The 21709-nt window shown below is 39.3% G+C and overlaps 1 protein-coding gene across 1 annotated transcript; it reads right to left on the bottom strand.

The window, feature by feature from the left end:
• Positions 1 to 1991: 1991 nt before the first annotated feature.
• On the bottom strand, positions 1992 to 16869 carry mnx2b (motor neuron and pancreas homeobox 2b). The gene is made up of 3 exons (XM_067585723.1): positions 6119 to 16869; positions 4659 to 4819; positions 1992 to 3233 (listed from the first exon to the last, which is right to left on the bottom strand). The coding sequence occupies exons 1-3, from the start codon at positions 6549 to 6551 to the stop codon at positions 2820 to 2822; spliced, it is 1008 nt and encodes a 335-aa protein (XP_067441824.1). The 5' UTR covers positions 6552 to 16869; the 3' UTR covers positions 1992 to 2819.
• Positions 16870 to 21709: the final 4840 nt, after the last annotated feature.

The raw sequence follows: 21709 nt of genomic DNA, 5'->3' as shown, positions 1-21709 counted from the left end.
AGCTGTGATTTTTGTACTGTGTCAGAAGGGCCTGTGTCATAAAACAGGCCAAATGGCATTTGTCATACAGCTGACAAGTCACACAACTAAATGAGCTCCTATTGATTCGCATGATTTTTCATCAGCCAAATTAAAAGCTGCAGTTTGATAGAGGTTCAGTCTGCATGCGTGTTGTGTATACTCTATTCGCCCCTATTAAATCAAGTCTGAAAAGTTCAATGAAAACTCCTTTGAAGTACTTTGAGTTAGGACATGCTGGTGGTGTTAATTTAGGGAATTGAGCAGGTTATGTGATGCTGCAGGTTTTGCAACTTCTGGTTAATTATCAGTAAGTGATTGTGAGCCATTGACCAGGTTCCTTAAAGCTGCATGTTTACCTCTAAAGCTGCAAAGTATAACTCCCAAGCAATCTTTTGTTGTGTGAATTTTCCATCCTGAGATTTCTTCCCCTTTTCCCTTTTGTTGTAGGTTTGTAGGTGGGAGTACAAGTAAGGCAAAAATGTGATTTTGTATATTACTCTATTATTTCTTTGCATTAAGCTGCTTCTGTACTACATTATATTGATGGTATGGAAAAAAATGTACACATAATGATAATTTACTTGATTAATTTTGCATTTTCTTGACCAACAGCAACTGCATTTCTTACATCCATGAATGTATGAGCATGATTTTACATATACATTTCATTTCATGCTAAATTCAAATGGCAGCACATAAATGTATTTGCACAAATCTTCGCATAACAGAGCAATAAATCCACTACACTTAATCTAATCCAGTAGAGGTCTCTCATAGATTAGAGATGATGTGTAAAGGAAAGTTTTTTTTTATATGTAATAATGTATTACTTTTGGTTTGATGGCCATTCAGCTGTAAGTGGGACAATATGACCCAATAAAGAAACCTAAATCCGCAGACATTCACAAAAAGCATGTGCAATAAGAATTTTTTTGATCTGCTCTTTCTCTCTCTGTGACTCAGTTAATTTCTCCTTCATATAAACTTGGTGACACAGTGAATAATTTTAGAGATGATTGATGATATTTCTTTAAAACATTTATGGCAAAAAGAACCCTGAGATTCTCATCAGTTTCTTCTTGTTTTTGAGCAGCATGAAGCATCTTGAAAGTCTCTGCTAAAAGTCCCATCAGTGTTTAAAGTCACTTCCAATCATTATACAGCTCTGCTTTGTTGTTTTTTTTTTTATTTTACAAGAAGAGCCAGTGTCTTTCCAGCCAGTTAAGAATGCATCTAATCACTATATAAATATGTGACTGTGGTCTGAGACACCATACGGCACGTCCTCCAATCTGCTCTTTAATCACAGCCTTTTACATGGGGGCCCAATAAAACGCCCCACCGCAGTTACACACACTCATCATGCTGTTGCTCAGTGGAAATTAAAATGGGCCTGTGTGACATCACCATCAGGCTTTGATTGCTTTACTTCCTCTTCATTAACTTAATTATTTGGCTATCAGTAAACCCCACCGAGTAATTAATATCTGAGAGCTCTTGTAATAAATTAAAACCGTGAACTGAGAATTACTTTGGATGAGCTCTTGCTTTGCTACCAGAGGAAGCACGGTGGCTCCGGAAGACGACGAAGGAGTTGAAGGAGATGTGAACACGGAAAAGGTTTATTTGTCTGAGATATGGAAATGGAAATAACGGAAATGTGGGCACATTTTCCTAAGAGTGAGACATATTCCTATGTTTACAACTCACAAAGTTGTCTTTACTTGTAATTTTTTTGATTTTTCTTTTCTTTTCTTTCTTTCATTTTAGTAGATTATAAAGCCATTGCAAGAAGAGCATAACAAACTTATTCAACGCTAAGTCAATTTAAGCTACAAATGAGTTAATATTTTGATCTTGGGGCAGTTAGCATCTCGGCCACTTTTGTGTGATGTTCCCATGATAAATTTTCAGTCTAATATTCACGACATTCTCAAGAAAACACACAATTTCAATAAAGAACTTTGCTTCTTTTTTTTTTCTCTGTTTTTATTTCACAGTTACACCACAAACAAGTTTCAGATAAATACATGTATGATTCATATTTGCAATCATTCAAATAAATTAAATTCATTTACATGTAAGCGACAAGAACAAATTCATTAACAACATCATCGAGAACAAAAACAATATGAGTCCAATATCACATCAATATTCACATAAAATGCACAAAAGTAAATGTAGTGTTTTGGGATCTTCTGCCCCAAAGACATCTGACGCAGCAGATGTTTCTAAGCTTGTCTTGTTTTTTTCCCCCCTTGTTCAAGTTTTTTGTCTTCATGATGACCTGTACATTCTTACGCTGTCTGTATGCACTACAGTTCACTCGTCTCACTTCACATCCTTCATTCACGTAGTCGTGTTTGTTCACTGGGTGGAGCTCCGGCTGTCAGTAGACGGATCAAAGACAAAGAAGCTGACTGGCAGATTCTCAGATAAACAGCTAAATCTGAAGAAGATATGAGCACCTTTTTTTCCCCCCCGGCATGCTATGAAATGTACAGTGCTTAGAGATGATTTTATTCACAGATAGTTTATACAGTATATTAGTGTCGTAATCATGTGTCTAGTTTGGACACGGGAGGACAGACTTGCTCTCGTCTGGGAGAGCGTTTGGTAGCTGCGTGAATAATGAGTGATTCCAACAAAAAGTCCTGATTGGAATAGATAATCATTCACAGAGCAGATCAGACAAAAGATATTTTAGGTCTGGAAACTGTCTTCCCTCATGACCACAAACTCAAACATGTCCAAGTGTCTCAAAATCAAACCAGAGTTTCCTCGGTGTAGAAGTCTTTTCACAGTCCTGCCCCAATCTTCCTGTCGCCTCCTCCCACTTGCACCCCGTCCAGCTCGTCATCAGAGAAAGGGCTGTGGGGATTGTAGCCGACGTCGGTGCCACGCTGCAAGAAGTCCGTGGATCGTGGCATCCCGACGCCGTTACCCATAGCAACAGAAAAACCATGCTGGGCTTCCTCCTCTTCCTCCTCCTCCTCGTCCTCCTCTTCTTCCTCTTCACCGTCCTCCAAATCCAGATCTATCCCTCTGTCGTCCGGATTCACAGGTCGTCTGCTCTCATCGGATTTGTTGGTGGCTGTTTTGCCTCCGCTGCGTAGTCGCTCAGCTTCAGACTGGGTCGAGGCAGAGGCCTGCTCCTTCGCCTTCCGACTGCGCTTCCACTTCATCCTCCGATTTTGGAACCAGATCTTGACCTGGAAAGAGATGACAGAGCAAAGAAAATGATGGTCAGATTTAGGAATAATAGTCCAGAGTTTGTGTGAATAAATTAAAAACACATTTTTGTTATTATTGTACATCTGTAAAATTTAAAAATTAAAAAAAAAAATCAATGTCTGAAGTAGGACTCCTCCTTTGTTGTTCATCCTCAGGTACCCTTTTTCCAGTTTTCTAAAAGCTATTCCCATTGTAAAAACCTTCTGAGACAAATCAATTATTCAGGACAATATAAATAAAATGAACTTGACTTGAATATATGCCGAGTCAAAAAGAATCTGTAGACCTTCAGATTCACTTTTCTTTTCCCGTTGACAGATAACTTGTTTTTTTTTTTTTGAGTCAAATATGATTCAAGAGAAAATGCAGAATCTCCAACACAAGTCAAAAATCATTTATAATTAATAAAAAAATAATTATGCTAAAACATTTTTTCTAAAAAAATTAAAAAATATGAATTATTTGGTTTGTGCAGTGGACTTGACAGAAAATATAACTAATTGTAATTGTAACAATTAGTTATAATTAGTCAGCAACACCACCAGAAAAATGAAGGAATTTGCAATTAAAATAGAAACAACAGCACAAATAGTGAAATGCAAAGTCACCAGTTCAGATACTTAAAACAGTCACAGGTGATTAATATCCCCACAATAATTAAACAATATAAAGTCGAGACATACAGTAATGTGTCTGCTGCACAACGTGCATCTCTACATGACTTGTTTGCCCTTTATTTCAAATAAGGTGACATTTTTAGTACGTTAGTCACTTTTTTTGGAACAATTAATGACTGTTTTCAAACAGAATGAATACACTATTATTTATGTAATATCTACATTGGCTAAGTGTCGTGTCAACACACACTACAAATGGATTGATCTATTCACGGCCATTTTTATGGTTTTTGGAGCTCTTATGTTGATTTAAGGTGAAATTTTGGTTGTTTTAGGATGAAATCTTTTACATGATTGAATTAGGATTGTTACTCATGATTTTATAACCACATCTTTGTTTAATTCTGACCTGATTTGTGGCATATTTTGTGTTGTGTGTCTCATTGTTATCGGTCTCTATCATAGCCAGGACACAGTTGAATTAGGTTTTCCTGGTTAAATAATACAACACAATAAAATAAGATGAATGAATTACAATAAAAATGGATGCAACTCCTTTTGGGAGTTATCCACAAAAGATCCCTGCTCTTAGTGAAGTATAAGTCTGTTAAAATCCAATTATCCTGTACAAATACATTGTGTTGTTGTTGGATGGGTGTGCTGTAGGTGCAGTTTGTATTCACCTTGAGACTATATGAACAAGAATATTGTGTCCTCCTACATCGAAACTCTACACTGTGATGCGCCTCATTCTGTTGGCTTGTGAAGTGGACTGATCTCTCTCACCTGTGTTTCAGTCAGCATGAGTGAGGTGGCCACTTCAAAGCGTTTGGGTCTGGACAGGTACTTGTTGAGTTTGAATTGGTTCTCCAGCTCCAGGAGCTGCTGACTGGTGAAGGCGGTCCGGGGCCTCCGGCACTTCCCCAACAGACCAGACTGAGGGCCCGCTGGAGGAGACAGAGCAAAATGATCAGCCTGTGCATGTGTAGCTTCATAGATGACAATTACTTCCAGTTATTTTGTGAGAGATCCTGTCATATTAAGTATAGTATCATGATTAATTTGGTTTCTTGCAGTGTTTCTATGTTACTTTAGAGAACATTCATGTCTTAAAGTCTGAAATATTTGGCTGCCTCGAGTCTTATTTATATAATACCAAGGACATAGGAAGTTCAATATAATTTTGTGGGTTGGGACACGCACACATATGCCCGCACTCACTGGCCATCATTAACAATAATAGCTTTACTCCAGTTTATTGTTGACGGGGGGGACACGGCAGAAGCTGGCGCAGAGGCCATAAAAACACAGGCATGCCATTAACTTAATGAAAATTCAATGAAGGCTTTTGGGATTTTATTGATGAACTACAGGACGTTTTAGGTGTTTGTTTATAGTTTCTTCGTCACACAAAGACAGTTTTCATCGGGTTGGCGTTTATAGAGAAATAAATGGGCTAAAATTAAAATATGACACAGATATAAGCAGTAAACCGAGGCCACAGGAAAACGTATGGCTGTATTAACACAGATCCTCAGCGTAGCCTTTCTTTGAGTAAAACAGCTCACCAAGACTCGGAAGGCTTGCTTTCAAAAATAGGTTGTAAATTATAATCATACTGGCTGTTAAATTAATGTATGCCTCTTCAATATAAATAACGAAATCCAAACGCCTAGTCTGTTTCTGTCGCTATCATCAACGAAACGAAACTTAAAATATTTGCTTCAATATTCAGATTTAAGCATAGAAAGACATATCATCTATAATTCAAATAGTAAATCAATAGTTTTGATTATTCTGAGAATGAAAAAGTAAACACACAAACAGACTAATAAATAATTAACATAGAATGATTAGTTTGACTAGTTATTTTATAATATTTGCAACATTATTCTAAACAAGAACAACAATTATTATTATCGAAACTGAACACAGGCCTCTAAATCGAGTTAAGTCAAAAATAAACTCGGTTTCATTTGACAATAAGTCATTGTGCACGATGAGTTTACAACACCTCAGCGGTAGAGTGTCTCAGAAGTCAGACGATCTGATGAAATCCCCTCCTTCCAATAAAAACTCATAACCTTTCTATTCGTAAAAGTGACACATGTTTGGGTCTGTCTTTGAAGAATTTAAAAAAGCTTTTACATGTGAAACAATCTAAACCTCAATTCTCTCAGTTCACTCGATCTTTGAGTTTTGGGATATTTTTGGCCCATAAAATGATCTTATTTGATCATACTTACAGCTGTAATCTGGCAGTCGTGGCATGATGATCCCAGCGCGGATCCAGTGCTCCAGGGGCAGAGATCCTGCCATGGCAGCCGCCTTCAGGTGCTCTGGGTAGGTCTGTGTTAGATGCGTGAAACCGTTGTATGTGAACGCGGGGTGCTGGGCACCCAAAGCTGATAATGGGTACATGGGTGCAGGATACATGGCGGGAATTGCCCCCTGTGGCAGTGAAGCGAGTCCTTGGTGCGGGAGATTTAGAATATTCGGTTTGGGGATTATTCCGGTCTGAAGTTGTGCGGCCCGCGGAGATGGGGTGTCCGCACGGCGGCAGGAGACCGGGCTGCCCGCGGGGCTGTCGCTGCTCAGACCAGGGGAGAGGTCTCGGCTGCCCCGGTTCGTCTCATCGGCGAGCAGGGCGTCGATTCTGAAGTTTTTCGATTTCTCCATGACCGCTTCACTCGGGCGGACTGCAGAGTCTTAAAGAAACAAACGTGCCAAGTTTGGCGGGTGCGCACCTGTGCCGTGCGTCAGCGCGCCTAGAGCGGAGCCTCTTCCACTCACAAACTCATGTTCTTCCTTGTGTTTTCTCAAAAGTTCGAGCTGGACGGGTCACCACACAAGTTATAGACCTACTACTCAAAAATAAGCATTAATACATTATCAGCTTGTATCTTAACGACTAATGATCTTAGAAAAAACCTTTCTGACAGACTGAATTACTGACGTTTGCGTCCTTTAATCTATTTCCTTGCGACTATAGTTTACAGATGTTACCTAGCACATGTCACTTTGCAGGATTGCGTCTGTCCTGGTGTTTAATACCAACTTCACAAACTACAGAGGTATGTGTCTCACTCCATCAGCCGTCCTTCTCCACCCCTGCAGGCCGGTGTGAGCTGGGATTGGCTGGAAGCTGAGCCGCTCTGACGGGCCTCTAATCAGCTAATTACTCGCTCGTTTCTCACCCCAGAAAGCATTCTGAGTGAGGTAATGTCCAACCCTTGTCCCGCCTGCAAACACCTTCAACTGCATCAAAGCTCGGAGGTACATTAGAAGATTAGCCAATTGTATTTTCAGTATCTATCTTACTGCCAGCTCCTCGTACTCACCACAGATTGCATCTCCTTTGCCATAAACATAGAAATACATCGCTTTGATTGTGCAAATCAGTGGTGCGAACATCTTCCACACCTTAGCACCAAATACGGGTTTTCAGCAGTCTTAATGTTATTGGGTACCTTCATTTGCGTGATGTTACCCCCCCCCCCCCCCCCCCCCCCACACACACACACACACATACATACATTGTGTCCAGTATTTAAATCATTAATATTAATGGCTTGCTTCATTCTCATAAGGCCATACCGTTTCCATTAAAGTTTACGACTAAGAATTGCACACAAACCGTATAAAAGTGTAATGACTTGGCAGGAGAGGCTATAAGTTAATTGGCCTTCTGCTTAATGTGAACTAATGCCATTTTAAGACCTGAAAAAGCTAAGGTGCATCAGTCTGACTTATTCTTTTAAGCCAGGTTACATGTATGTTAGACCACATGCAATACACGTGGTCTAACCTATTCACTGTAATTTCACTGACAAAAATCTTATTTATAAAGACTAGTAAAATAATAACACTGTAGCTTATATTAAAGTCTGAAACTGCAGTCTGAAGACAAAATCAATGTGTTAAAACGTGAATTAAGACAATGTCTGCCTCTTATGTGACATTTTAAATCCAACAATATTACAATGAGAATCTGCATACTGATACAACGCAAACAAGGGTCTATATGATGCTCAACATTTATGAAATCTTGAGCAAAAGAAGATGCTGAATATTTAAATTCCCACACACAGTCTTAACACATTCAAAACAGTTTTCAGTCTTTGACCTCCAGATCTTTATGAAGGAAACCTTGTTTTGCTAAATAACTTTATTTATTTTTAGCGCTGACAGTCAGGGCCGAGTCAGAATTTTAGAGTTGAGTTACACCCAACATCCCCAAACTGAAATTTAAGAGAGAAAGTTTCTATATTTTTTATGTCTATTTAGTGAAAGATTCTGTCACATTTTCTGTAAGTTTTGACAAGATACTCTAAATGCTGTTTGAGAGTCTTCTTCACACTGCCATGAATATATTGTAATTCTGATGGGGGACAACTGAATCTATTTATTTACTTACTCATTTGTTGGCCTAAACAGTCAAATTTGACTACTTTACTGACTATTAAAAAATGGGATTCTGGAGGCCTGTATGCCCACCGTGTGTACGTTCATAGTTTTTGCTTTATCGAGGAGATGACCTCAATGTCCTCACGGGCCCTTACTATCTTCTTTTGCATAACTTTATTCTCCTGTCTGTCTATCAGTTGTGCATCAGACAATATTGACTATGATGATTAGATATAATCAAATAATCCCTCTAGAACTGAACATCACAAGTCTAATTTGGTCTTAAAGCCATTCATTCAAGGAGTTTTATCAGTTTATTCGTGGCTTCATCACTTCATCGGTGGTTAACGCCTTCAATAACAAACGGTCAGTCTTGTTTTTGTCTTAGATGTCACAAAGTTACAGTCTAATCCAAACGGCAGCTCCGGCCTCCACCCAGGAACCTCTAAATCTCAGGAAATTGAAATCCATTCTGCAGATATGAATAAAACACTACTGCATGGAGGAATCTTTTCAAGGACCCCTGCTCATGATATGTTATGCGTGTGCGCGTGCGTATAGTTGACCTCCAGAAAATTGGAGCGGTCTTGCAGGTCCGCCCACTCCTCTCTCTCTCTCTCTTTCTCCTTCACCACAGCAGCTCTCTCACCCTCAGCTCTCTATCAGGCAGATTACCGCCTGTCTCTGGCGCTGATATAGAGGTAATTTGCTCCAGGGAAATCAGTGCTGCTTTCTGCCTGTTTCTCTCAACCTCTTCCCCCCGAAGCCTCGTTCCCTTGCTTTTATGATTTGAAAGTAATTTAAATAGGCAGGCCAGGGGTAAATCCGTCACCCAGGCCTGTTGACAGAGGCGCACAAATTAAATTGAATCAGTGCCTGAAACTGCGGCCCTGCTTCCAGTGTCAGCTGCCTGCGTCTGAGCAGCGCTTTGCACACTGTTTTCTCCTTGAAGGGATCAAATGGTGGGGTAAGATGTGTGTGCATATAAGCCTGCTGGTCCAATATTGGTATTTTTTAATAATAAAAACAAAAAAAGGCCCCAAAAATGCTATAAATTCTTTTGGAATATCTATTTTCAGATTAGTCCTGTCCTGAAAATGTGCATTTGCACACTTGATTTACAGGGTAGGGTTCCGCTTTAAATGATTTAAACTGATAAAAAGCAAGCAAGCAACTTGGTTAGTAAGTAATAAGCACATAAGTAAATAAATAAATGCTGATTTTAGGATGTTTTGTGAGATGTGGGCTCTCACGCCTGGATTAACCTGTTTGAAGGCTCAAGAGGAAAATTAGTTGTTGAACTTCACTGTTGTAAATTTTAAATGAATCAACTTTTCTGCAACAATTAATATGCAGTTAATCCAGGGATTCTGGTGTCCCTGTGAGTCTGGGTCAGTTGTCCTGTTGTACTTGCATCCTAAGATAAGCATATATCACACCTTCCTGAAGGTGCAGGACGTTTCCTATAGCATTTATACATGTCCTGTTGAGATTTATTGCAAACAAACAAAAGTTATGTTTACATTCAGTGTTACTCAATAAAACTCATTGTGTGTATCATTGATGTCTAAAATGTCCTTCCGAGCCAAATTTGTTGGCACATTAGTCTCTTGGTGTGTTACTGCTACCTATAGACCAGTGGAATAGTGTGAAACAATTGGCAGGAATGTTTTTTGCATCACCTGAGGGATTGTGTGCATGCATGTGCGTCCCTGTGCGCATATGCAAGAACAAACAAAACTTGCTCATAAAAACATTGAGCCACAACTCTAATATAGTGGTGAAAAACTCCACAGGGTACCTTTAACTTCAGAAGTCATTGCAACTTGCACTTCAAGTAACAGACAAATTGGTACATGTTTGACATTACAGAAACGTATAAACTGAGCATTTTTTCTTTTGCATCTCAGCTATGAATAGCAGCAATAGTAACGTATTGATCCCCTTAGGGAAAGACCTTTCAGAAGTCACGGTCAGCCACAGTGCAATGCAACTGGACTAGTAGTATTTACTCTGTTGCTGAGGGACACTTCAGCAGTGTAGATGATGCCTACATTTGAGTCACAAAACAACAGCAACAACAACTACCTCATAATCTGGGAGTAGTGGATGTAGTTCATCAGATGGATTATCTGATTGCAGGTGAAAACTCTTCTGAAAGGGCCTATTAATATTGAATCTGACATAAAACCTACCTACCCACTTCCTTCCCCTTCCTCTGTAACAGATGCCCTCTTGAACCCTTTGTAGAACTCTCAAAATGCAGCGCACACCCTTTACGTGGTGTGGGGACAATTGGTTCAAAGACGCTGCCGGCCCTTGATGTTGCACTACAAAGCCGCAGTTTATCGAGGAGTTATACGTCAGTAAACTTAGCGGCCAACAGGAGTTTACTGAAACATTAAAGAGCTTATCAGCAATTACAGGCATATTTTTCAATCATTACCACAGCTCTGAGACAGCTTGCTCTGTCCTAAAACTAATCCAGGTCTCTCGTGCTCTCTGTGTGCAAGTTGCTGGCCTAGTCAGCACATTATTGACTCCCACTGGGTGACTGATCCTTGCTGGTTTTTTTTAACCTATTGATAAGGCTCCATGCTGTTAACAGTAAGGTTAAACTGTACATGGGGCTGAAATAAGCAAGATTTCTAATAGCATGGATGATTTGAAAAGACCTGGTGTGTGTGTTTGGGTGCCCGTTCCTATTTCTGCAATTCTTTCATGCTTGTTGTGACACATGTGGCCCTCAGGGACGTTGTCGACCTGCACCTGACTTTTCCCAGCAAGCCTGCAGTACAACTTCCCGACCATGGCTTTGATGAACGATCTGGGTACACAATGGGCTTTCTGTGAAGTGAAAATCAGCTCTCCATACTCCGAGTAATTAGACTAATTCCCACACCGTTAGAGGCAGATGATAAATCAGCTTGCTTTCTGCCAGACCTTGAGACCAAAATTAATGTTGTCTCATTAAGGAGATAAAAGGTAATTTATTAGAGTTTTAGTTCTCTTCTCAGTCTCTGTACCCTGTTCCCATCATTTATTAACCAATATTGAGCTTTGCCATATGACATCTAGCCCACTGGATGTGAATCTCTTTCTGTCTGCCTTTACCATTTTGGCCCCTTCCTGCTCTCTCTTTGCAAATAAAATATGTCTATTTTCCAGGAACCTAAAGAATGGCTAGGCAAATACAGGCCATTCTTTTCACAGAGTTAATGCCTATGATAGCAGTGTCCCCCACTGGGACAGAGGTTTTTCTCTTCTTTCCATTTTGCCAATATTGCGTGAAGGCAGCATTGTGCCAGAAAGGCATAACTTGAACAAATTCTTAACCCAAATTAGTCCAAATCTGCTCCCCCAAATACTAGCAAAAACCCTACACAGCCATATATGGCCTAGAGCCGGCTCACATTTGGTGCTCCAGTGCCACAACACAGGGTACAAGCCTGTGTACAAAAAAACTCTGGCAGAAGAGTTAACTAAAACTCCCAAGATGCATTTTGTCCAGAAACACCCAATCACTGAGCTCAAAATTCTTTGACGTGTCGTTAACAAAGCTAAAGATCACGGAGTTGAGAAAACAAATTTTACAATCTGCTGCTTAAACAACTTTACTTTTGGATTCTGGTTCAATTTTGGATTCATGTGGCAACTACAGTGCTGTGTTTCGTTCACAAATTCAAGTATGTTTGAATTTGCTGCTGCTCTGATTCGCAACTCTGACTGAATTCTTCTCCATAGCAACAAGGACCACGGCTCATGGGTATTGTGGTACTTAAAGCTGTCCGCGATGCCAAAATCATGGACAAAACAGGATTTCTCAGAATCTAAGTTGCAACAATTAGAACTTGTTGGTCATAACATGAACCTGTGCGACTGCTATGTTATCCAGGCTACTGTTTACCAAAGAAAATTTTGGGACTATATAATGGCAACAAACACTTCTCCCACTTCTCATCTCTATTAGCACTAAACACAAAGTACAGCTGAAGGTGATGGAAATGTCATTAGTCATAAACCAAAGTATAAAATTACAAAAAGTACAAAATACAAAATTTCATGGCAAACCCTCTCATAGTTGTTGAGACATTTCAGTATGGACCAAAGTGGTAGACTGACCGACCAACACTGCCATCAGTGAGAATGACTAAAAATTAAACTGATTACCATTAATTTATATTTTAAAACAAATACTGTACCTGCTTTCCACAACAGCATACGTGCATGGATGATTCTTTCCATTATAAGATGGAATCTAATAAATAATCATATAGCAATGATCAGTCTACAAGATGCTTCAGATTAACCAAATGTCTCAAAAGTGTATTACATGATATGTGTGATTGTTACACTTTATACCTGACCTGACATTTAGGTTACTAAAGTAACAGTGATTTCCACCCTTGGTCAGATTATACAAAAGCATGTCTGCAAACAAAACTGTGCTTAGTAAAATCAAACTATCCAGACATATTTGTGCATGTAAAGATATGTAAAGAAACGCCTGGTGCTTGAATGAAAAGTGTTACCTTGCTTTCTTAATCTAATGACAGATAATCTGATCTGAATAGCTTCCATGCATTGTTCAAATGTGATCTTAGCTATTGATTAGCTAAGATCACAATTGAGCAATGCAGCTTAATAAGGTGGAGACATTTGATAAACAACAATAGAGGCAGAACAAATAAATCAGCACAAGTTCAGAGTCTGCTTCAGATCTAAATTGTTCTCTTTTGCGGCTCACCTGCTTATTTTTTCCACACAGGAAACAAAAGCTTCCTTTCAACATAATCCAGCCCAGTGTGAGTTTTATGACCATTTAATGGGTCCTACCATCTAACAGCCCTGTGTTTTACTATCAGCCATACAAGGGCCCCATTGTGCAAAGACATGGGAAATAGGAGATAAATGCACCTTATCAGCCACAACAAGACATCATTACTTTCACTCTGCTATCTCACCGTCCCTCTCCACCACGCATTATCTGGCCACTTACTGTATGAGGATATTCAGAGCAATCAAGTGCTTTGAAAATCTCCGCCAGTTGACTGTTTGCTCTCCCTTTTTCCTCCCTGCAAATCAACTCAGTTTCAGTTCAATATGGTGTTTAAAATAAAATATCTGTCCACTGTGAGCCATACTTTCCCATCTAAAATGACATTTAAATCTTCATTTAATTGCTACTTTGGGGATGAGGCTTATTATGATAGCATGTCTTCTACCATGCTTTCCGGAAATCGCCCACTGCCATTAGCATTCAGGTAATGTTCTCTTATTGCCCAATTTACCTGTTAACTCTAACCAAAGGTTACTGAGGGGAGAAAGAGGAGAAGACAAACAGTGAAAGACAGAGCAAGCAAGTCACAGACTGCCTTTTTTAAGAATAAAAAACTTCTTTCACTTGCGGAAAATGTTTAAACCTGCAGTACCTAAATTATTGGCCACTTTGAGACAGCAGAAACAAGCTGCAAACAGTTGCTAACAAATTTACACACCCGGCAGACACAAAGCAACATTTGGAGTTGTGTTTCTGGTCAATATTCTGTAAGTCCAATATTCACTCTCCTTGTAGCTCTTGTTTTGGTCTTAACCAACTCATGAGAAAAATATGTTAAGCCTCTAAATGCTCAACGATGTTCACTAGCTTTTTGCTAACTTTGTCTGCTGACTATTTGGTGCTAGCGTACAGTGTGGCTGAAACCTACGCTGTGTCAGTGGTGAGAGTGAATCAAAACAGTCAAAGCTGCTGGACAGAAACCCCCAACAATGAATTGAATGAAACGATAAAGCTCCATAGAGCTGAGGGTAACTGCAGAGTGGGGTGATAATTCCCTGTGGGCTCATCACTATGAGTGACCCCTTTGACATACAAGCAGTCATGTGATCCAGAGTTAATATAAAATATTGATTATAGCCACATTAAATAAATACCGATAAGTTTTAAGCAGCACTGCCTCATTCCAAACATTCAGTACAGTATACTTCAGCTGTTGTTTTCACATCAGTACAAACCAAACTTCAGCAGCTCGCCTTGAAGTAAATTAGCCCGCAAATCAAAGAAAAACGTGTCTTTTTCACACAACACAGACAACTCCACATGCTTACAAAGACAGAGTAAGAGAAGTTTTCATTTCTTCCAATTAAATCTTAAGATCTTTCTGTTACTTCCAGTAATTGTTATGAGCAGTGCAAGATGGGCCATGCAGATTAAAAAACAAATTCAATCATGCATGAGGTTAATCTTTTAAGCAAATGAATCTCTTTCTGCGCTCTGAGTAGTGGCACCTCCCATCAGGTAATTTCTGTTAAGACGCAGTCAATATTCCAAAAAATTTATATGAATTGATCAGCCACTTGACTTTGTCAATAGACTAATGGAGCGCTGTTAAGATTCGTCAATCTATGACATTGTGGCAGATGTAAATCACAGCATTGTGGTGTATTTTAATGGCTCTCAATTGATCAAAATGTCGCCAGAGGTGTGACAAAGTGTGGTCAGTCCGACTCCTTCGGCAGCAGAGCTCTGATGAAGTGACAAAAGTCAAAATACCCTCACGTCAACATGAGAGTACCAACAGACAGATCTATACTCATTTTGGTCCACCATAGCAAATTTTGCAGATGGAAGACGAGAAATACGGGTAACATTAGCTTCTTAGATCTGTGTAAAGAGTTAGCTTTTTTTTTACTTTCAGTAACTCTGCATGTCACATAACAGTGCACATAGAAAAAAATAAGTCTTTGCCTTTGTTTTAGCCTTAAATTTACAGTGTAGCAACAACACATTGTACTATTGACTTTGAGGGAGCAATGAAAGTTTTAGATTTGAGGTGGTTTAAATAAAATCGTCACTGCCTTATTCATTCATTCATCTTTCTTTCACTCTTTGTTCACTATATTTGTTCTATTTACGGCTACAAGGGTGGAGAGGTCAGGGGACTCATCCCTCTCTGTCAGTGTGCTAATTGGTTTGAATAAACTGCCCCTCCTCCTGATAAACTACATGTGCTCGGTCTTTAAGGTAGCCTAAATCATTTTTAGTCGGCCCGTCACAAATAACTAGAGAAGGGCAAATTCTTCATCTTGCTCGGATTAATAATGTGCTTAGAAAATGTCAAAAAATCTGTCAAAATTTGAAGCTAATTCATGCTCATTTAGTAAACAGGGATCCAGAGGTTTTATATGTGGTATTGTAATTTTAAAAAAATCACCATATTCATTTTGAGACATAAAGACAATTTTCATAATTAAACAAGACCTTTGTCACAACTGAAATCTGAGGTTCTTTTTTCTTTCTACACACAATTATTTTTGCCACTTTTTCTTTGTACGAACGAGTGTAACACTATGAATATCTACCAGGAGAGTTTGTGCGCCATTATCTCCATATTTAAACGATTATCACATCTCTCCGGCGGCCAGCTTTTCCCCCTGCCTTTGAGTGTGGCCTTTCCGAACAGGCACAGACACACGTTCAGACAACACAAAATACTTCTTATACCCTGGCCTTTATGGCTATGTTAATCTAAATCTGAGACCTTTGATGAGTCCCCTCTATGCTCCATACTTCATCCACTTACACTGAGGATGCCGTCTGTGATTTGACCAAGCCAATGGTTGAATAAACATGCAGTATTTTATCCAACTTACACTACAGTGAAAATTCAGACCTTTTTGACCTTGACTGATCCTGAACTAGTCATACATGCCGCTTCTCATTTTGTCTTTTGCAAGTCAGCCATAAGGGAGATGAATCCCATAAAGTAGATTATGTTAGATGTATTCATGCCTCCTCTCACTGGTTTCCTTCAAGTTTTAGAACATATTTTAAACCTGCATTCATTATTTTTTGGCCATCTGAAGGGAGTGCAACAACAAGCCATAAACACAACATTGACTTATTGTTACTTCATAATCATACCTCATCCGGCAGACACAAAGCAACATTAGCATTTATTTGGAGTTGTGTGTTGCCACCTGACAAACTTAAGTACAACATTCAATCTCTTTTTCAGATCAAACTTTTTTGTCCTCACAGCCGCATTACCCCAGGCTCCCTTGCCAAGTCCTAACTAACTTCAGTCTTTGATAGTGTGTGTTTTCCCCTTGTGGTTTTTATTGCATTCCTTTCGTGTGCTGTAAAGCTTTTGTTTAGAAAAGTACTATATAAATAAGGTGGTTACATAAATACTGACATCCTCTTTCAAACAAAAAGAAACTGGGTTCTGGTGTATGTATTCATCATACTGAGAAACCAATCACATTTACATTGCTAAATCTTGTGTTTATTGACATTTGGTTTTGTTCAAATATCCTTATGAGATTAGCGCTGTTTCTGATATTCTATTTATCCAAGTGTTGTTTGCTCTTGGTGCTCTGACGTGTTGAGTTTCAGGAAATGTTCCAGATGTGCCAAGCTGAGACTGGCTCAGAGTGAGCTAACTGAGGAATTAGCAATTCCATAATTGTCGGTTCTGTCAGAGGTTCTGACAAGCGGAGATGATGAAGCTGCCGCTAAGTGATTTGTCTTCTGCTCTGTCTTGTGGCCGACACAAAACTTCAGCCACTAATTAGAACATCCACTGTGTCCTGCTTTGCAGCTTACACAAAACTCTTCCTTTATTCTATTTACATGAAATATTTGTTTCTCTGGAAGGACCACATAGTAATTTAAGCACAAAAGGACAGCTACACCAGGGTTAGTGTTAGGAGTCAAGGACTGACAGTAGTATGATAAAGTGTCCCAGTCTGCAGTCTCAGTGCTAAGGCAGTTTTTTTATCATCTTATTTAAAAGAATTGTTCAATATTTGGGGAAATATGTTTATTTGCTTCCTTTCCAAGAGTGACGAGAAGATCAATACCACTCTCATGATGTGATAAAAATAGAGCTTTTATCTACGTGATAAAAATAGAGCAGAGGCAGGGAGGTAATTAGTTTAGCTAAGCATAAATACTGGAATACTGGCTCTGTCCAGAGTTCAAAAATAACGAAACCTCCATGGGTTGCCTGTCAACCTCACTGTGACGACAGGACTGTGGGAAGTCACCAAGCTGTTGTTCGGCAAGAAATAGATAGAGCATGTAACACCCTGAAACAATTTGGTTTTTTTTTTTACATTTCTGTTTGTATACAAAGTGTTTATTCATGAGTTTTAGAGGTGTGGGTAGATGTATTTTTGAACTTTGGAAAGAGATAGACTAGCTGTTTCCTCTTGATTATAGTCTTTTTGCTACGCTAGGCTAACTGCCTCCTGACTGGAGCTCCACACTTAACGCACAGACTCATCTAATTTTCAGCAAGAAAGCGAGTAAGGTATTACCCAAACTGTATACTATCTTCTTTTAAAGGAATTTCAGTGCATATACATTACCAGTTCTAACAGGTGTTTTGACCTTTTAATTAGTATATGCCCTCACCTGCAGGAGGTTCAATGATGATTAATATTCAGTGTGTGTCCCATTGCTATAAATCTGGAGTTAAAATATCTCTAAAAGTGGGGCCAAGATGCCATTCAGTATTGTTTAAAGTTAAGATTTGGGCAGATACTTGAATGTGGATACTGTTTGTTTCTCCTACAATTAAAATATCAATATGGATGTACCCACTAATGTTCTCAAAACTAACAGAATTTGCCTATAATGTCCTTCATTGTCCTCTTTGTTTTCTTGCACTGGCTCCCTCTCTTACACTCTCTTCTGCTTCCCCCTCCCAGAGGCTGTGCGCTTGCCCTGACAATGCAGCATTATGGAAATAAATTGTTCCATTAGGTGCATTGTGTTCTGTCATCAGGCCAACCACACTGGGTTATTAATGGACACGGCCTCCGCTTTGATTAAGACTGAAGATTTATGAAAAAACACGCACTACCGGCGTATCACCCAACATACTTTTCTTCATTGTCGTTCACACACAGATACACTCTCAGGAAGTGACCTTATGAATGTCACCAAACACAGACAAATACATTTTCATCAAATTTCTCTGTCGGACGTGCAGTAAACACACCACAAAATATCAGAACTCTGAGATGAAGTCTCTGAGATATTTTCAGATGTATTCAAGAATTCATACATGAACTTTACTTCTATTTGAAAATGCTATATGTGTTTGTCTCTTTTATATCACTGTGGTCTTTGCAATGCTAAAGGTAGTCAGCCATCTAGAAGTAAAGCTGGATAAATGAATGGAGGGATGCCATCTACCAATCTTTCAGCAATACTGAATATCCCTAAGAGGAAGATGAGGATGTGAGTGGGAGTTTGCAGTTGTACAGAGCCAGGTACATCACCTTAAATCTTATGTAAGGACAGTTTCAAATTTATAAGCAGCCTTTTAACGTCATGGTGCCAAATGCGTCTGACTTAAACACTTATAGAGTATTCCTTTAGGTTTTCTTTTGATTGACAACTCACAAAAAGGACTTCTGCAAAATTTGATGCAGCTGTTGCAGTGTTTGCATCTGCGTACGGGTCAGTACCAGCTAAATATCTACAGCGCGCAGTGTGTGGGCTACATGCTATTTCAGTATTGTATCTGTATCTTTCAGGCCTTAGCCATACTCTCTCTACAACACAGGTGTGTGCATGTGTCTGTGCGTGTACAAGTGTGACTGATCCCATTTATCAGGCCAGTTAACCCTTGGCAGCAAGTAGTAATACAGAGCAAGGGACCAGAGGGGGATGCAGGCACTTGCTCTAATTAAATCCCCCCCTCCACCTACCCACCCACACCTACACAGACAGCAGCCCCTCCTTGGGCAGGAGAAACACTGACCTTCCAACCCAGCCCCCTCCCATCCCCACCACCCCCCCCTCTACATATCCCACCTCAGCTCTCCAAACTGCAAAGTGACACATGGACATAGTTATCTGTTCTAATAGGAGTTTACACCACAAGCTTTAACAGCACTTACTCAGGCTAAAAACAAGGATTCATGCACTGTTTAGATCATAAATTACAGATTTAAATTGTATTACTAATTTGACACATCAGCATCACACAGTCTTAATGAAAGACATTTCATTTCACTTGCTTGTCACTGTTAATACATGAACAGAAATTAAGTTTACACATCAATTTAAGTCATTAAGGCCATATTCACTACTGTGAGATTAGAAATAAACCAAATGGGATTTTTCCCCTATATTTATAATCATCTGAAAATTCTGAACGTGTAACACTGAATAAGTGTTCATGGTTTTAGCCATGCAATCATGCATTTCCATTTGTCAAAGACTTTGATATGTGACAAAATACCTTCAAACATTGAATTCAACATGACATTCGCATCAACCTCAGGTGTACTTTGTGTTTAATGCTAATTAGCACATTTTAGCATGCTAACATGCTAATCTAAGATGGTGAACATGGTAAAAATGATACCTGCTAAGCATCAGCACGTTATCATGGTCATAGTAAGCATGTTAGCATGCTAAATTACATCATCACAGGGCTGCTAGGACAGCTTTAAACTCTTTGTCTTCTTTACGTGTGTATGATAAGATTACAATGCCTCACAGTTCATGTCTACATACATCATAAACCACAACAAAGTCATGCCGACTGATAGTCTGATTCTTCCCTGTTTCACTTTGACAGATGAGCGAGCAGCAAACTGTGACCTCAAAGCAGAAAATGAATCCTTGAAATTCTTAGAGAAACAAGAACACTGCTTGTTGAAAATCCTCCTTCCTGCTCAGTCCTAGGTGGGCGGGACTAGCCTCAACCTAACAGGCCACATGTCAACTGATAAGAGGTCTGGATCAGGCCCAGTTATTGCTGTTTCTTTGTTCAACAGTGAATGAGTGCTTTGATTTGATTAAGATTTATTTGAGTACTGTTGTTTACTAATTATTGCTTTCATTTGTCTTTTAGCTGTTAAATCATCTGACAGTCAATTATTTAAGTGGAAATCCTTTCAACAGCGAACAGCTCTCATCTCTGGTCCTCATACTGTAACTAGTGTGTCAATGCAGAGGCTCTTTAAATAACCCAGCTACCACAAAGTCAACTTTCTACACTGCTGTTAACTCTGTAATACTCTCCCCACATTGATTGATCTGAGTTTTTTGTTGCTATAACTATATTTGCTTTCCCAGGGATGTTGAGCTAATTGACATATGATGATGATGGTTTTCCCCTTTCAACTATGTACGCCTTTACTGAAGTGTTGACCTTTTCTAATCCAGCCTGTTTTGACTGAGTGGCATATGATCTTAATGCTGACTCAAAATAAATGTGTCCTTCCTTCACTTGTGAAGTAATGACAGTGAATAAACTGGCATTAACGTGAATAAGTGTTTGCATCAGTATGAAGGCGTACAGCTGGCTTTTGTGTGGCATGCCAGGTTCAAAAGAGGGTTAAGAGCAGGGTAATCTGTCTAGCTGACAGCATCAAAGCGGCTGGCATCATTAATACAGTCCTGGGCTGAGTCACAGCGGCCCCATCCACTGTTTGTGAAGGTTACACATGCACTTGCATGTCCGCATGTAGGTACAAGTACCTTTATTTGTGTGTGCACAGAGACATATACAAATTCGCCTAACACTTGAATACCGAGTACAGCACTGCTAATAGAGCTTTGCTACATTCCCTCAGTTAAAGTGCAAGATGTTCTCTCTCAGTACATTTCACTGATGTTCAGCAATCACACAGATAATTAATTTGGCATATACTATAGTGCAACCAGCTGAATACCTTCCCATTCCAAGCATGTAGGAGAAACTATGGTGGCTGCGAAACTCACAAAAACACAAAAGGCCCTCTCTAGAGCCAGTGCTTGGTTTGACCATTCCGGGCTTCTGTAGAAACATGGTGATGCAACATGGCGGGCCCCGAGGAAGAGGACCAGCTCCCTATGTAGATATGATGGGATCATTCTAAGGTAGCAAAAAAACAACAATTCTTAGTTTCAGGTGACTATACACTAATGAAAAGATAATTATGAATATTAAATTCCATTTCTGCCAATATATCCCCCTAAATCCTACACACTGGTCCTTTAATGCTCTGAGCCGACATAGAGGGTGCATTTGGACATTTGGCTTAGGGCAGCAACTAACAATTATTTTCATTGTCGATTAATCTTCAAACTATTTTCTTTACTAATCAATTAATTGCTTAGTATCATATTAGTGAATGAAGTGTCAAAAAGTGTGAAAAAATGTCTATCAGTATTTCTTTGAGCCCAAGGTGACATCTTAAAATTGCTTGTTTTATCTAATTTACTATTCATTTAAAGACTCCCTCCACTCAAAAATGTTTCTTCTTCTTGCTTCTTTGATTGGACATTTTATTTTCACTGTGCAGAGTTTGACACTAGAAAGCTCTTTTCACATTCATTTCTTGAAAAAGGAAAGTTTGTCTGCGCTCACCTAAATCTGAGTTTAAGAAGTGTACCTACAATCATGATTTGTGACATCACA

Source organism: Thunnus thynnus, chromosome 1 (assembly GCF_963924715.1).
Source record: "Thunnus thynnus chromosome 1, fThuThy2.1, whole genome shotgun sequence".
In the NCBI taxonomy this organism is placed as follows: Eukaryota; Metazoa; Chordata; class Actinopteri; order Scombriformes; family Scombridae; genus Thunnus; species Thunnus thynnus.
This window is presented reverse-complemented; position numbering and strand designations above follow the sequence as displayed.

Coding starts and splice junctions, on each gene's coding strand:
- mnx2b (XM_067585723.1), bottom strand. CDS start 6,551: ATGGAGAAATCGAAAAACTTCAGAATCGACGCCCTGCTCGCCGATGAG. Junction 4,820..6,118: donor ACGACTGCCAGATTACAGCT/GTAAGTATGATC, acceptor TGTCTCCTCCAG/CGGGCCCTCAGTCTGGTCTG. Junction 3,234..4,658: donor TCATGCTGACTGAAACACAG/GTGAGAGAGATC, acceptor ATCTCTTTCCAG/GTCAAGATCTGGTTCCAAAA.